The 14554-nt window shown below is 40.4% G+C and overlaps 1 protein-coding gene across 3 annotated transcripts in view; it reads left to right on the forward strand.

The window, feature by feature from the left end:
* Unc13c (unc-13 homolog C) overlaps positions 1–14554 on the forward strand; it is a 483555-nt gene that overhangs the window by 152627 nt on the left and 316374 nt on the right. For all 3 annotated transcript variants that reach the window (XM_060384763.1, XM_060384762.1, XM_060384764.1), the window contains exons 3-4: positions 12165–12187; positions 12755–12819. In XM_060384763.1, coding sequence (XP_060240746.1) covers positions 12165–12187; positions 12755–12819 — 88 coding nt within the window. The remainder of the gene's footprint in view (positions 1–12164; positions 12188–12754; positions 12820–14554) is intronic.

The following is a 14554-nucleotide window of genomic DNA, read 5'->3' on the forward strand; positions in this document are numbered from 1 at the left end:
GGTTAAATGTCGAAGAGCCGTGATATCTTTCTATCCAAATAACTAACTTCATCTTCGTACCTAAAGCCAATGGTTATATTCTTTTTAAGATTGATACTATTTTTGTCAGTGTTTTGCAGAAACCCAGAAAGACGTGGTAGAGGCAACAGCCTCACAGCCAGCCCTGCCTCACCCTCTCATGCCTCCACAGTACAGCTGGAAAAAAAACCCTGGGCAATACAATTTCTCAGTGACTTACTGCCAGGAACTAGCATGTTTCTAGCAAGTGGTCGCCGAACGCTTCCATGTTATTTGGATCAATACTTTTCCATAATACATAGGTCATTGATGGATGAGAGAGGGTCTCAGTCATCCCAAGATGAGGAGATTTTGGCAAATGGGAAGTTGGAAAGACATCTTTCCGGGGAAGAAAGGAGTGTTTTGCTCTGTTGTGCCTGGTGAACTATGAAAGGAGATACTGCTCCCCGATACAAGCGAAAGCAAGAATTCCAGATGTTTAGGGTGGCATTTAAAGAAATATCTTTGAGGGCTGGGTGGCTAAGAGTGGGTAAGCAGTGGTCCACTGCTCGTGCGGGGGACCTAGGTTGCTTTCAAGCTCTCACACCAGCCAGCCCCTAAACACCTCTAACTCCAGCTCCAGGGATTCAACATCCTCTTCTGAGCTCTGCCGGCGGCCCTCACATGGGTACCCGACACTGACTCTCCCTTTTTTTCAAACATATTTTTTTTTAATTTTATTTACAGAGGCTTGACAGCCCTTTTGCTCCAGAGATTGTGGCCAGGCTGCGGTGATGGAGAGAGCTGCCATCACTATGTCATTTTCTTCCAGGGAAGCCACTCTGGTAGAAATCCGTTGCCCTAAAAACAGGGTCACAGGGATGGAGTGGAGCCTATAGAGTAAAATCTGCCTTCAAGTTCCTCTTTCTATCAGAAAGACAAAGACTTAGTGATTCAGAAGTTGCTTCTTCCAAACCATATCTCTCTGCTCAGGGCCAGCCCTGGATATATGTGGGGCGGGTAGGCAGTGACACAGTCAAATTTGGTTTTCTTTTCCTCAAATGTCCCTATCAAAATGAAAATCCTCTTGAGATTCTTGACTTGATATGTCACCTTGAGCTCAGCAGTGGGTGGAATCAAAATATGAAGGAATCGTTACAAAAGTATGCAAAAAACATGTGATCATTACACATGGAGACTCCAAATGTTGTGTCCGTAAGCAGGGAGAGGATGCAAACACACACTCGTGTTTGCTATGTCCCAGGCTCTGAGCTTACTGCAGGGATATGAATGTGTGTGCGTCTGCATGCATGCGTGTGTATGTTTGTATGTATGTTTGTGTACTTTTGAGTCCTGGAAAAGTTACCTCTCTTCAGACTAGTAGTATATAGTCTAGAAGGTCCTACCATCTGCTCAGCAAGAACCGTCGGGCTTCCCCACTTCCCCCAGAATCTCCTCACCACCAGACAGCTCAGCCCAACCCATGGTGGTGAAAACACTGAAAATGAGTGCTCCGTTCCACCCTTCCCTGACCAGGCCAGCATTGAGGATAGACAGGAAACCCCAGAGCCCGACTCTTGAGCAGATGTAACATCTTTTCATAAACAGGTCTAGTTAGGAGAAAACACTGGGGGTGGGGGGGGGAGGGGAGAGCTGCAGTCTGCTTATCTGCCTCCCTAGACCCGGCCCTTCACTTCCTGGTACAGTCTTTCATAGTAGTTGGATGTGTACCACTTTGGATCAGTTGTCCTAATTTCACCATCTACGAGTGCTCTGGGAATAGAGACATGGAACCCTAAATTTTTAATCTGAGTAATGCCGTATTGGTAATTCTCTAAGTCACTTTTTCATCCACTGTTGTGGTTTCAGAGGCTGTTGACATTTTTTTTTTCTATCAGTCAAATGTTTCCATATTCCTTAAGGGGAAGATAGGGAGATCTATCCATTGTTGCATTAAAGGGCATTAATGACATTTCATACGTTTCTGCAATCACAAGTGATGTAGTAACTGTCTTTCTGAAGATTTAGTTTTAAAATTTTCAGTAATGTATGCGTGCATGTGTGCGTGCGTGCATGTGTGCGTGCGTGCATGCGTGTGTGTTTGTACAAGAGTGTGGTGCCTGGGGAGGCCAGAATCGAGCCGGGATCCCCTGGAGCTGGAGTTACAGTCAGTTACAAGCCACTTGATGTGGGTTCTTGGAATTAAAGTCTGGTCCTCTGAAAGAGCGGTAAACACTTTACCTGCTAAGCTGTTGCCTCATTGGCTGAACATCATTCTATATTCATGAGCACGAGTTTCTTTGGGCCACACACCTGGAGACAGAATTGTTCGTCTAAAGGGTAGTGATTCTTAATCTTGCCAGAAATTGCTGTTTTGCCCTCCAGAGCTTTGTATGACTTTTCACGCCTTAGCGTACTTCATGGAGGTGCCTCCCCCATAGCGGCGCTGTAGTCTAGGATGTTAGATTGTTTTCATTTTGGAGATTATGAAAGAACATGAGTTATGTTGACTGGAACACTCATCATAGCTGAAGAGTTTGTGAATCTTTCTAACTTTCTTGTTCTTTCAGATTTCCCCTCAGGAGTTAGTTCGGAAATGCTCTCAGGTGCCTGATGATTTGCTCCAGGAACCATTATTAGCAGCCCTCCCTCTCTAATGTTACAGGGGCCGTGCCAGGTTTTGCTCTTTCATCCTTATTGTGCAAATATTTCATGTTTGACATGACAGGATTTTCACTCTTTCCACTTAAGCTTTCCTCTTGTTTCATCTGAGTTTCTTACCTTGTTATATTTATATATAAATTTTTAAGGTTTTGTAGCTGGGGAGATGGCTAGTGGATAAAGCGCTTGCTCTGCAGGCAGGAGGCTCTAAGACCAGATTTCCAGAACACACGGAAAAATGCCAGGCATGTTGGCATGCATCTGTAACCCCAGCACTGGGGAGGCAGAAACAGGAGGTTCCCTCGTGCCCTCTGGTCTGCAAGCCTACCTAATCAGTAAGCTTTGGGTTCAGTGGGAATTCCAATGACACTGCGAGTCATTGAGGGTGGCACCTTATTTCCACCTCTGGGTCTACACCTATGGACATGCCTACATGCACACACACATACTTTTTTTTTAAGTTTTACTCATGTTTATAATTGATGCACCACAGATGTTTTTATGTGCTTGCTTTGAGAACAAAATCTAATTTTTAACCCTTTCCATGTGAAGGGCTGGTCACATCAACCTGACCATGTGTGTTTTCCCCACGCGTGTGTGCTGCTAACCCAGTCTGTGATAAGCAGTCTGTAAGAGGCTCAGGCTCAGTTCATCTCAAACTTCTCAGTGACGATTATCCACTGTTCCAATTATTCTGACTTTTTAATTCCTCACCGTTTGATAAAACCAGCGGTGTTCTTTTAAATGTCTCTATGAAAGTCTGAAAAATATATGGATTACTACTCTTTTTTATAACTATTAAGTTGAGGGGGCTTTTATTTGAATACTGAGAAGCCTTACCTTTAAAATAACATTTTAATCCATGCCTAGATTACTTTAATGCTATCCAAAAAAAGCTTTATATTTTTACTGTGAAATATCTTTCACTTAAAATTTTCAGTAGGTTTTTATTCTAGGTGTAATATTATTAGCTGCTGTTTTTATGAGTAGATTTTTTTTTCCTGTTGCTTTTCCTAATCAAATGATTAAGAATCTAGTGATAGAGTGGGAAGGTGGCTCAGTGGGGGAAAGGTTTGTCACCCACACATGGGGACCTAAGTTTGGATCCCCAGCCCCCACAGAGAAGCTCAGAATGATCACATGTAACTGTCGTCCTAACAGTGGAGAGAAGGGCAGGAGGATTGGTTCACTGGCCAGCCAGTCCAACCAGACTGATAAGCTTCAGCATCAGCGAGAGACCCTGTCTCACAGAATGAAGCGGGTGGGGACTCCAGGGATGGCTTGGAGGTTAGGAGCACCAGCTGCCCTTCAGAAGATCTAGATCCTGTTCCCAGCACCCTCACGGCAGCTCACAACTGTGTCAGACTCCAGCTTGACCCACTAACCTCTCCTGGCCTCGGCGGGTACTGAGCACATACATGCAGGCAGAGAACTCATAGACAGACATAAAATACTTTTTTTTAAAAAAATCTCTAAATGAAAACATGATGGAGAGTGATAGAAGATGCCCTTTGTCAACCTACAGCCTCCATATCTTCCCCCCCTTCACATGCAAACACCACACGTGTGCGGACACATGCATACCACACACACAAACACAACAGCCATTTAATGATAATTGCAACTAAAACATAGACCTAATATGGAGCTTCCCATGTTGATTTCACAAAAATCACTGTAATTGATACTATTGATCATTTTAATAGCTTAGCAGTTATTTTAGACTTCTCGCACAGCCAGTATTATTTAGCCATAGTATCAAATCTTACGAGTCTGTAAGCAAAACTAGGTGATTTGGAAAATAATCTATGTCAGTTGGTTTTCCCTCATCTTATTACTTTAGTAAGACTTTAGAACACATTCAACCTCTGCATTTTAGAAATTATAACATGAATAGTTGTATTGTTCATGATTCAAAGTGTAATAAGTTATGCACCATTCTATTAAAGTGTAATAATTTATGTAGGGTTCTAATAATATATTTTTATCACATTAAAGAAAATGTTAAAAATTTTAGTTTATTACTACAGCTTTGATTTGCTTTTGGCTTTCTATTTGTATAGGGAAATTACCAACGGAAACTTCATTTTGTTTTGTTTTGTTTTTTTAATCTATTATTTTTATTGCCTGTGCTTTTGGGGTCTTACCAGAAAATCCTTACTCGTACAAACACTTTGAAGTGTTTCTTTCATGGTGTCTTACTGTGGTTTCAATTTTTGACTTTTATTTAGGCTTCTGATGAATCCTGAGCCTTATATAGGAAAGAGAGGAGTCAAGTTCAATAAATATTGTAGAGGCTGTCAGTCCGCCCGGAATGTATGTTCTTACATTCTTAGCGCTTTGGTAGTCAATCTGCTATAGAAGGACAGGCCTGTCCTGACCCCTCTCTTCTATTTAGTTGTCATGTTTTGGCCCCCATGATTTGAAATCAGGTAGGCGTCCAGCTCTGGCCTTCTTTGTCAAAATTGGCTTGGCTATTTCAAGTCCTCTGTGCCTTCTCTTTGTTCTAGTTGTGTGAAGATTATGAGTGATATTTTAGGAGAAATTAGATTGGTGCATTGAATCTGCAGATCACATTGGTAGTATAGACATTATATATTACATTCAATTATAATTCTTTCAGTCCCTAACATGGGAGCTCTTCCACTTTTAGATGTTTTCTTCTATCCTGGTGATGAATGTTCTTTGGGTTTCATTTGTTATAATTATTATTTAATGTATTACACCTTTGTACTAGTGTAAACAGAAAGACTCCCATGGTTTCTCAGCAAATTCTAGTTATCACATCTAGATGTAAAAAAAAAAAAACAATGAATTTTGTATGCTGATCTTGTACCCTACTTTATCCATGAATTGGTCATGTCTCAAAGCTCTTAGATATTCTCCTCTTCATACCTTTCTTCAGCATTTTATTTTGTCTGCTTGTGTTTCCAGAGAGCTCTCTTCAAGTTCAGGTACCCTCTCTTCTCTTTATCCAACCTGGTTTTGATGCTTTTGAATACATACAGACGTTATCCAGTCATCCCTGGACTAGTTTTTTTTTTTTTTTCCAATGCAGTTTATTCAGGAACCTTGAACAATCATCTGACCCTGGGGAAAGCCAGCCCACAGCTTAAATAGCCTCTGGGTAGCCAACCCAGGCGTGCCACGTGGGCAATGCAGATAGGTCCACATACATGGAAGCAAGCCAGATCCTCAGCCTTAGCCAAATGTGGAGTTGTTCATCACAGAGAGCACTCACCATCGGGAAGGTGGAAGGCGGAAACCAGCTCCATCTTTAAGGCGCAGCATTACGCAGCTCTCTACAGTTTCCCCTTTTTGTTTTAGACGCATCAGGCAAGAGTAGAGGTCTGATCTCTGATATTAGAAATAAATTGGGACTTTGTACCGATGTTCATTTAGATGTCATCCACCCAAAGAGCATCAGACCTGTCCGATACCTTTTTCTCAGAGGCAGGACCTGGGGCATCAACCCGCATGCAATCAGACATGCTCTTCTCTGGGTCCAAAGCGGCTGACCCTGAGTGCAGTGCTTAGCCTCGCATCCTGAGCGTATCATTTTAGCTTTTTATGGTAGCCAACCATGCTTGGGGAGACTGTCCTGCTTCAATGGCTGTAAAGGCCTGAATGGTCATGGCTGCATTACGCTGTTGTGAGACTCTAATCTTGCATATATACCACAGGCAAACCAAAGAGACCAACACCAGAAGGCCTGCTAACGCTCCCATGCCCACCCATTCCTTCAGATGATTCATGGCTGCAGCAATCCATGATGATAATCCTGTGGCTAGTCCTGCGTCCACTCTTGTAGAATTTACCGTGACAATGGCCACTCTCAGCTGCTCCATCATAGTATCGAATTCTCCAGTCCAATTACCTAAAATATAGCTAGCCAATTGTTTAGACAGATTTGCAGCACAAGGAAAATTCTCATGTTGTATGCTAGTGACTCAAAGTCCAGCATACTTTCATTGACAGCCAAGTTGAGCGGTTTGCCATAGGGTATCAATTTGCTCCTGCATGAGGTCAATCCTCTATTTGAACACCATCAAGCCTCCTTTTAGTTGAGCATTAATTCCTTTTTGTACATCTAAGGCATGAGCTACATTGGCTAAAAGGTTATTCAGGGTCTGAGCAGTCTGCACAGTATGACTCCTGGCTAATGCCGTGGTGAGGAGGTCATAAATCCCCCTCGTAACCACTCATCTCACAGACCCTCATGTGTGTGTCATGTTTGGAGGATGTTCATACTCCATGTAGTAGCGTCCTTTGGTTGTAGTCAGTTCTGCTCAGGAATCGGTGATCTTTCATTCCATTCTCTTCCAATGGCAAACACATGGCAGTCTAGTGCAGATTCCCTGAAAGGGAGCTTGGAGGCTTTCTCGTGTACAGTTTAGAAGTCTTTCTTTCTCCTCAGCCTCTGACAGTTTGACTGTAAGGTGCCATTGTGGATATCTTTTCTAGCCAAGTATCTATAGGGTCCTAATGGCCTCTTGTGCATGGATACCCATATGTTCCTTGAGATCAGGGGAAATCTCTGCTATTGTTTAATTACATTAAGTAACTTTATATTTCTTCAACATCTTTTTCTCTTTTTAGGTAGTCAAAAAGTAGATATTTGTACATTTGGTCATGTCTCAAAGCTCTTGAATATTCTCTTCTTTATGTCTTTCTTCAGCTTTTTATTTTGTCTACTTGTGTTTTTAGAGAGGTTGCTTCAAATTGAATTATTTTCTCTTCATCTAATATAATTCATACACACATACACACGACTTACTGAACACTTTGTTTCTAAGTTTCTGTGTGGTTCCTTTTCAGAAGTCTCTCTTGGCTGATTTCTTGTTCATATTGCATTGCCATAATTTAAATATTTGTCTGCATTTTTATTAAATCTTACATTTCTATAATCACTTTAAATAAAATATCATGTATTTTATCCATATAGATGCCTTGTGACTTGGTGTCAGAGAGCTGTTATGTTCTTCTGAAGGATTACAGATCTTTGTCTTCTTCACAATTTTGCTGTTACAATTTGTGCTTCTGTTTTGTCAATTTTGTTCAAATTTTCAAAAATACAGCTATTAGTTTTATGTACATTTTATATTTTCTTTCTAGTCTCTGATTCATTTTTTCTGCTCTATCTTTCAGTATTAATACTTATTTCTAATAACTATGGAATTGGTTTTGTTTCTGCTTCTTTGAAATATAAAATTAGACCACCACAGATTTTTTTCTTAACATGACCATTTATCCCTGTAAGTGATTTTAGAGTTTTCTCAGCATCTTGTGTGTATTTGTGCATGGTATCTACTTTTCTTGGCTTGAGATGTTTTAAATTTTCCTGTCTGATTTATTCATTGACCTACTAGTTGTTCAGGGATGTATCATTTAATTTCCATCTCTTTGTAAAAACTCTAAAATCCTTCCTGTCACTGATTTATGATTCTATGAATTGTGGTCAAAACTTCAATCTTTAAATTTACTGACATTTGTTTTGTGACCCAACATATAATTTGCCAGAAAGCATCCTACGTATGCTCAAGGAGAGTATGCTTTCCATTCCCTTGGGTGGACTATTAGTCACTTCACAGTTGACAGCATCGTCATTACCAAATTAATAGAAGGTACAAAACAACAGAAAACAGATTCTATCCTATTGAATTGTTAATCTTCTAGCAATGTCTCTTCGAAGCCCCTCTGCCTCTAACCTTCTCTATACTTTAATAGAATATTACTTTGCCAGCATGATTTACTCTGTTGGTTTTGTTTTATATACCATTAACATCCCCTACCATATACTATTTAAATGCAGTGATATTAATGGTCAGATTTTCATCTATGTCATAGAACAAAATTTTCGACCCACACCTTGATACTCCATCATGTGTGTTTTCCCTGTTATTTGTTGTAATAGGTGATTACTTCATCCCTACATAATAATTGTGTTTTGGTATTTAAAAATGTGTGACTCTTCAAGGTCTGTCATCCCATAGTACCACAAACAAAATGGTCTGAAATTTCTCACATTGGTTTTCCCAGAGCTCTGAAGCCTGTCCACCTGAAGTCAGGATGCTGGCAGGACCTGCATCCTTTGCAAATGCTAGCAGAGGACCCTCTGCCTCTCAGAGGCTTAGTAGCTGCTTGAGATATGTAAGGATGACTCTGCACTTGTTTTCATGATGCTTGGTCTGTGTGTGTGTGTGCGCACACGGGTGTGTGTCTCTGTCTGGGTCCCCACATGCTTCTCTTTTGTAAGAATAAGAGTAGGGCCCTTTTGTGCCTTGGTTAATCGTTCCTGCAATTACCCAGTTTCCCCAACTGGCCACACCCCCAACATCTCTGCTCAGAACTTCACAGAAGCATCTGGACAAACCAGTTCATCCACAAAAAAAGATTTTCTTATTGTCAATGTCCCAAACTCGAAAAGTCTGTCAATGCATCACTAACAGGTTGACCAAAAGTTAATCACACTTTTATTATAATTTTCACTCTCATCAGTTATGCACACTACTGTCTGATTGATGACATTCTCAATATCCTTGGAAATTAATTTTAATACCATTAAAATTAATCTTTATTCTAGTTCATGTTAATTTGTAATCATCATTAGGCATAGTTTTAATAAATCAGATAATTTTCACACTTAAGTACCATTGTTGCGATTTAATTTGTGAACTGTCTTTATCTCAATTTTTAATATCCAATTTTCCTTTGCATTTAATTTTCTTCCTTCAATTGTTTTCTATTTAATTCTGTAATGCACATGAATTTTATAAAATATGTATGAAGATAAAATGAATATTATTGATGCAGAGTGTATTTTTGAACATTGTCACCTGTTCATGGTTCTTTTTATGAAAATGAGCCCTTTTTTAGTCATTAATTCTTCCATATTAGCTTATATTAGCTTATGTCTCACTCATTTTTTCACCTATTATTTTTCCAGGATCATACCATTTCAGGTTTGAAGCATTTTCAATATTTTTTATCGATCACCCAAGTTTCCCTTTTTAAAAGTCAAACAAGGGGACGAGAGAGATGGTCCAGCTAATAGCAACTGCTCTAATAGCAGTTGCTCTTACAGAGGGACCCCAAGTTTGGTTCCCAGAAGGCCCACAAATAGATGTAATTTTACCCTGGGTGAATGAAAATTTTCCAGAGCATGGTGTTTACTTCCGGCAGGTTTGGAAGGGCACCAGGCTGTTACCTGGATGAGGAGGCACAGCGGAGATTTGAGGAAGGAGGGGGGCGCACGTCAAGGCAAAGGTTTCAAAGGCCATGGCATGGGATGGGGCTTGTGTGCTTTACGCATGGCTGAAGATTAGCTCATAGAAGACAAATGAGTCAGGAAGCTGCAGCAAGCTGGGATGAAACTGTCACAGGGAGTGTCACTGGCCGGTTGTGAAAAGTGGGGGGAACTGGTCAGATCTGCACTTTGGAAATGTTTCAGGGGGTGATGTAATAGAAAGATAAGAAAGGCATCAGAATGACCAGAAAGGGTCCATGGATGGTAAAAAAGTGTTGAACTAACAAATGAATGAAATGAACAACGAATGGACCAGATTTAGCAACTGCATGGTTAGTGACGACCTTGGAAGGTGGCTCATCAATTGGATGGTTGACATGAAAGACAGATATCAATGGAGAGCATGTAATATAAATTATTATTCAAAACATCAAATATTTAAATCTGATCTTTTATTGCAATCATGTAAGTAATGACTTTATTTTCTTTATGTATTTACTGAATAGCTGATTTCTTTGCTATATTTTTAATCCTCCCAATTTCCTGGTGATTCTATTTTGTTTTGTTTCCTGGCTATCAAATTATAATTTCTAAAAAAAAAAAAAAACACTTTTGCACCTTGACTTCTAATCTTTATACTATTTATTTACATGTTTCAATATCTAGTGGCCAGAACATCTAGAGATAAACTGAAATGATGCTTGATGATGGAGATAAGCTTGTATTTCTACCATAAATAAGTGATTTTAGCAACATTAAACTTTAGCAAGACACAGTCCAATCCTATTTTAAAGTGGTTTCTAAGAATTAGAAACTTCTTAGCAAATAACCTTTCATTCTTATTAAAGTTCTGGTGAAACTTATCTGACTAATGGACATGTGATCTATTGATAGGTCACATTGTATTAGTCATTCCATAATTTTGAGTCATCTGTGGGATTAAAATGATTTTGGGTAGGATATGTTACTCTTTTAAAATAATATGTAATTTTATTTGCTATGATTTATGTGGTATCTAAATACATTTATGCCACAAATAAGCTTTATATTTTATTACTTATCAAAAATATTTAATTTTACCTTATATTCAATGGCGATCCTGAGATACTTTAAAATGTGCATGAATGATATAGTTATAGTAATCAAGCCATAGTTAATGAGTCAAAAAATGAACATATTTCAGACTATCCGCAGGGAAGATGGTTGTTAAGTTGTGTGACGTTGGTAACATTATCTTACTGAGTCTCATTTGTGTCTAAAAGTGGTGGGTGGACTGAACTTCAAGGTCACCCCGGCTCTAGCACCCTGCCAGTTTCTGTAGAGACACCCCTCCAGCTTTATTCTATAACCAAAAGCATATACAGTTAAGAGCCATATTCTTATGTAAGGCACAGGTGACCATATCCTTATCATCTAGGCAGATTCAGACTGGACTGTGAACAGAGCAACAAAACAAACACCCAGGATTGTTCATAGCACCGTATCACCCATCTACTTGGTCCCTGGTCAAGTGAAGTGAAATATATTGGGCCCTGATTTATCCCAAACGGCACTGGAAGGCTGTGGAGCCACCAGCTTTGCTGCCTAGTGCGGTTCACCTAGAACTCTGAGTCTCCAAAGCACCACAGGGAGGACCGGAGACCCTGGATCTGAGCCTCCCTCTGCCACATACAAGCTATGAGATCTGAAGTCATTTAATGGTGGCAGAAGCCACTCTTGCTAGCTGTAAGGCGAGCTCTTCTTAATGCAACCCAAGTTTCACTGAGTGAGAAACCGCGGATGAAGAACCTCTGGTAAAACTTCCCTCTGTGGTCATTATGCGGTAATGGAACTGCTAGCGTATAGCTTGAAGTTCACTAGGATTAATTCTCTCAGCAGTGTTGTGAACGAGCAGCACGTGCGACCTCAGTCAGAACTGGGTTTAGACCCTAGGAGAGTTGGGTCGCTAGTCCAAGGCACGCAGTGGTTGGCAGAGTCTCGACTGGACCCCAGGATCTCTGGTTCTTCAGCTGTCTTCTTTGTGAGACGCATTTCCTTCCTTTAAATCTAGAATTCACTGTGGAAGCTTCTCAAGCCCTCTGTCAGAATTCTAGCTATTTACATTATGAGACTCAATGATCTCTTAGTCCCTTGGGGTTCAGCCTTGAATGGTTCCTTTATGGTATTTATTAGTTCTAATGAGTCTGTTCATGTGAGTGTTCAATAGTTTTTGGAAAGCTCCATCTAACATTTATTCCTTCTTCTCCCGATTCTCTTCCAGATAGCAGCTCTGTGGACGAAAAGGTTTTCAATCATACTTTTTTTTTTCCTTCCCTCCCGACGGATCTTGTCTTTTGTACCTGTTTGTTTGTGACCTGTTAGCCTTGTTTTGGTTCCTTGCTGAGTTGTGGAAAAAATGCATGTCTTCCCAGCTTTCCATTCTCTGTCCTTTAAGTGTCCCCCCAGTGTGTTGCATTTATGAAGGGGTTACACCTCGCCAGCTGCGCTTATTTAGCTTCTATTCGCCAACCCAGGGGTCTGCTGCGGTCAAACACAGCATCTGTTCCCAAGTCTGGCTAAGTCCCGACCTTTCTGGCTGATTCATGGTCTCCACTGCAACCTACCAAGATTTAAGGGCAGAGAGCATCTGGAATATGACGCATTTCCAGTGCTTTCGTTTAAACGCAGCTCATTTAAAAGCCTCCCCCGCCCCCCCCAAACACAGCTTTGACTTGGAGCTGACCCTGCTTAGCATTCATCATCGTAGGTGCTCCGTGTGTAGTGCAGTCGGCCTGTGTCCCCCAGTCTGCCACTTGTAGGTGTCCCCACGCTAAACACCGCTTTGTTTTCTTTTCTTGTGATTCGTTTAAGGCTCGGATAGTAAGTGGCAACGGTTTGGATGCCTCCAGTTTCTCCGCACTCCAGGTGTTTGGTGGGTAAGTATGCCTGACCCTCTCTAATGCATTTCCTATCCCGGTTGCCCTTGGCTGTCTTCCCGGTATGGGCAAGGTGTTTGCATGATGATATTGATGATGTCACTATTGTGCTGTTGTTGTTGTTGTTTTTAAACAGCTGCTTTTTTAATAGTCGTTTTCTTGATTAAGACTACACCACAAGCTCATGGCAAAAAGTTCTCACTTAAATATCTGCATGGAATTCAATATGGACATATGCATGGAGGAGAGATCTAATATCAACACACCGCTTTAGGACCTAAAATTATCATCTCATTCATAAACGCAGCCATGCCATCATACACTGCTGGTTCCTCTGAGCTGCTTCTGTTTTATTATTATTTTTTTTGTTACTTGTGTATGAATAGTTCTGCGTATCAATAACTCAGTGGAGACAGCCTCATTATTTACACATGGCATGGTAGTGCATGAATGGAGATGGCAAGTGTTTAATATTTAATCATAAAAATAACAAATGCCCAAGCAAGACTTATCCCCTTTGAAGCCCCCAATTTCGCATGGGCATCTCCCTGTGTCTGTCCCCTGCTCCCTTCCTGTGCATGTGCCTTCATATATATTCCTGTGTATCAGTACTTTGGTATTGCCATCACTTCAGATTTTAACATAAAATCGGGCTGATATACATGTGAGGTTTATAAGCACGTAAATGTTGCTTTGTACTGAACTCTGAGAATCACTTCATTTATAACTGGTTCAACTCATACAGTGGCCAGGGGTTAAGTCCTGTTTTGACATCCATTTTGCAAGTGAGGACCTCAACATGTAAAAATCCCTGAGAAGGTTTTTGTTAGTGGAGAAAATGGCAAAGTCAGTGTTAAAACCCAAACTCAGAAGTCCAGGAGCTCAGTCACCGTGCTGGGTCATAAGCACCGCTTCAGTTCCTCTTTGTCATCTTTTTCTCTATTTCATCTAGGCACGTGCCTTGCAAAACTTTACACCTCATTACTTCTGGATGAGGCACACGTTTCAAAACACATATGTAACAGTGCTAATGATTTCTGCTGAAGTGGTCTCACAAATGCTATGGGTTCTATTATCATAAATGTTCTATGACAAACATTGTATTAGGTATTCTCCCCTGTAAAATATCCCTTTTTTTTAATTTAAATTTTGACTTTTTGAGAAGTTCATGCGTGAGTACCTCATTCATATTATCTCTTCCTTTCTCCCCCTCCGAGTCCTCCCGTGCCCCCCTCTAATCCCTCTCAGAGTCATGATCTCTTGTCATGGACTCAACTTATTAGGTCCATTTAGTGTTGCTTCTGTGTATATGTGCTTAGGGGCTGACCACTTAGGATTGGATGACCTACCAAGGGCTCATCCTCAGAAAATACTGATTCTCCCTCTCTCAGTAGCCATTGACTGCCTGGACCTCTTCATCAAAATTTCCCCCATCCATATTGGCATGTGAGCTGGTGTGGTCATTGGGCAGGTAGAATTAGATTTTTAAGTGTAACTAAATTTTTAAGTGAACTAAAAATTAGATATAGCTTATGTAACTCTATACATTTATGTATATGCCTATTTACCATCAACATGCATTAGGTATTATATATGTTGACATTTTAATTTGCTTGTCTATAATATATAAGAAAGTAAAATTTTGTACTTATTTTGAGGTTTTTAAGGTATAGGTTTTCAAAGTCTGTTGCTTTATAATACTATCAGTTTTCAAGTGATTCCTTTTGTTAAATAC

Source organism: Meriones unguiculatus, chromosome 6 (genome assembly GCF_030254825.1).
Source record: "Meriones unguiculatus strain TT.TT164.6M chromosome 6, Bangor_MerUng_6.1, whole genome shotgun sequence".
NCBI lineage: Eukaryota > Metazoa > Chordata > Mammalia > Rodentia > Muridae > Meriones > Meriones unguiculatus.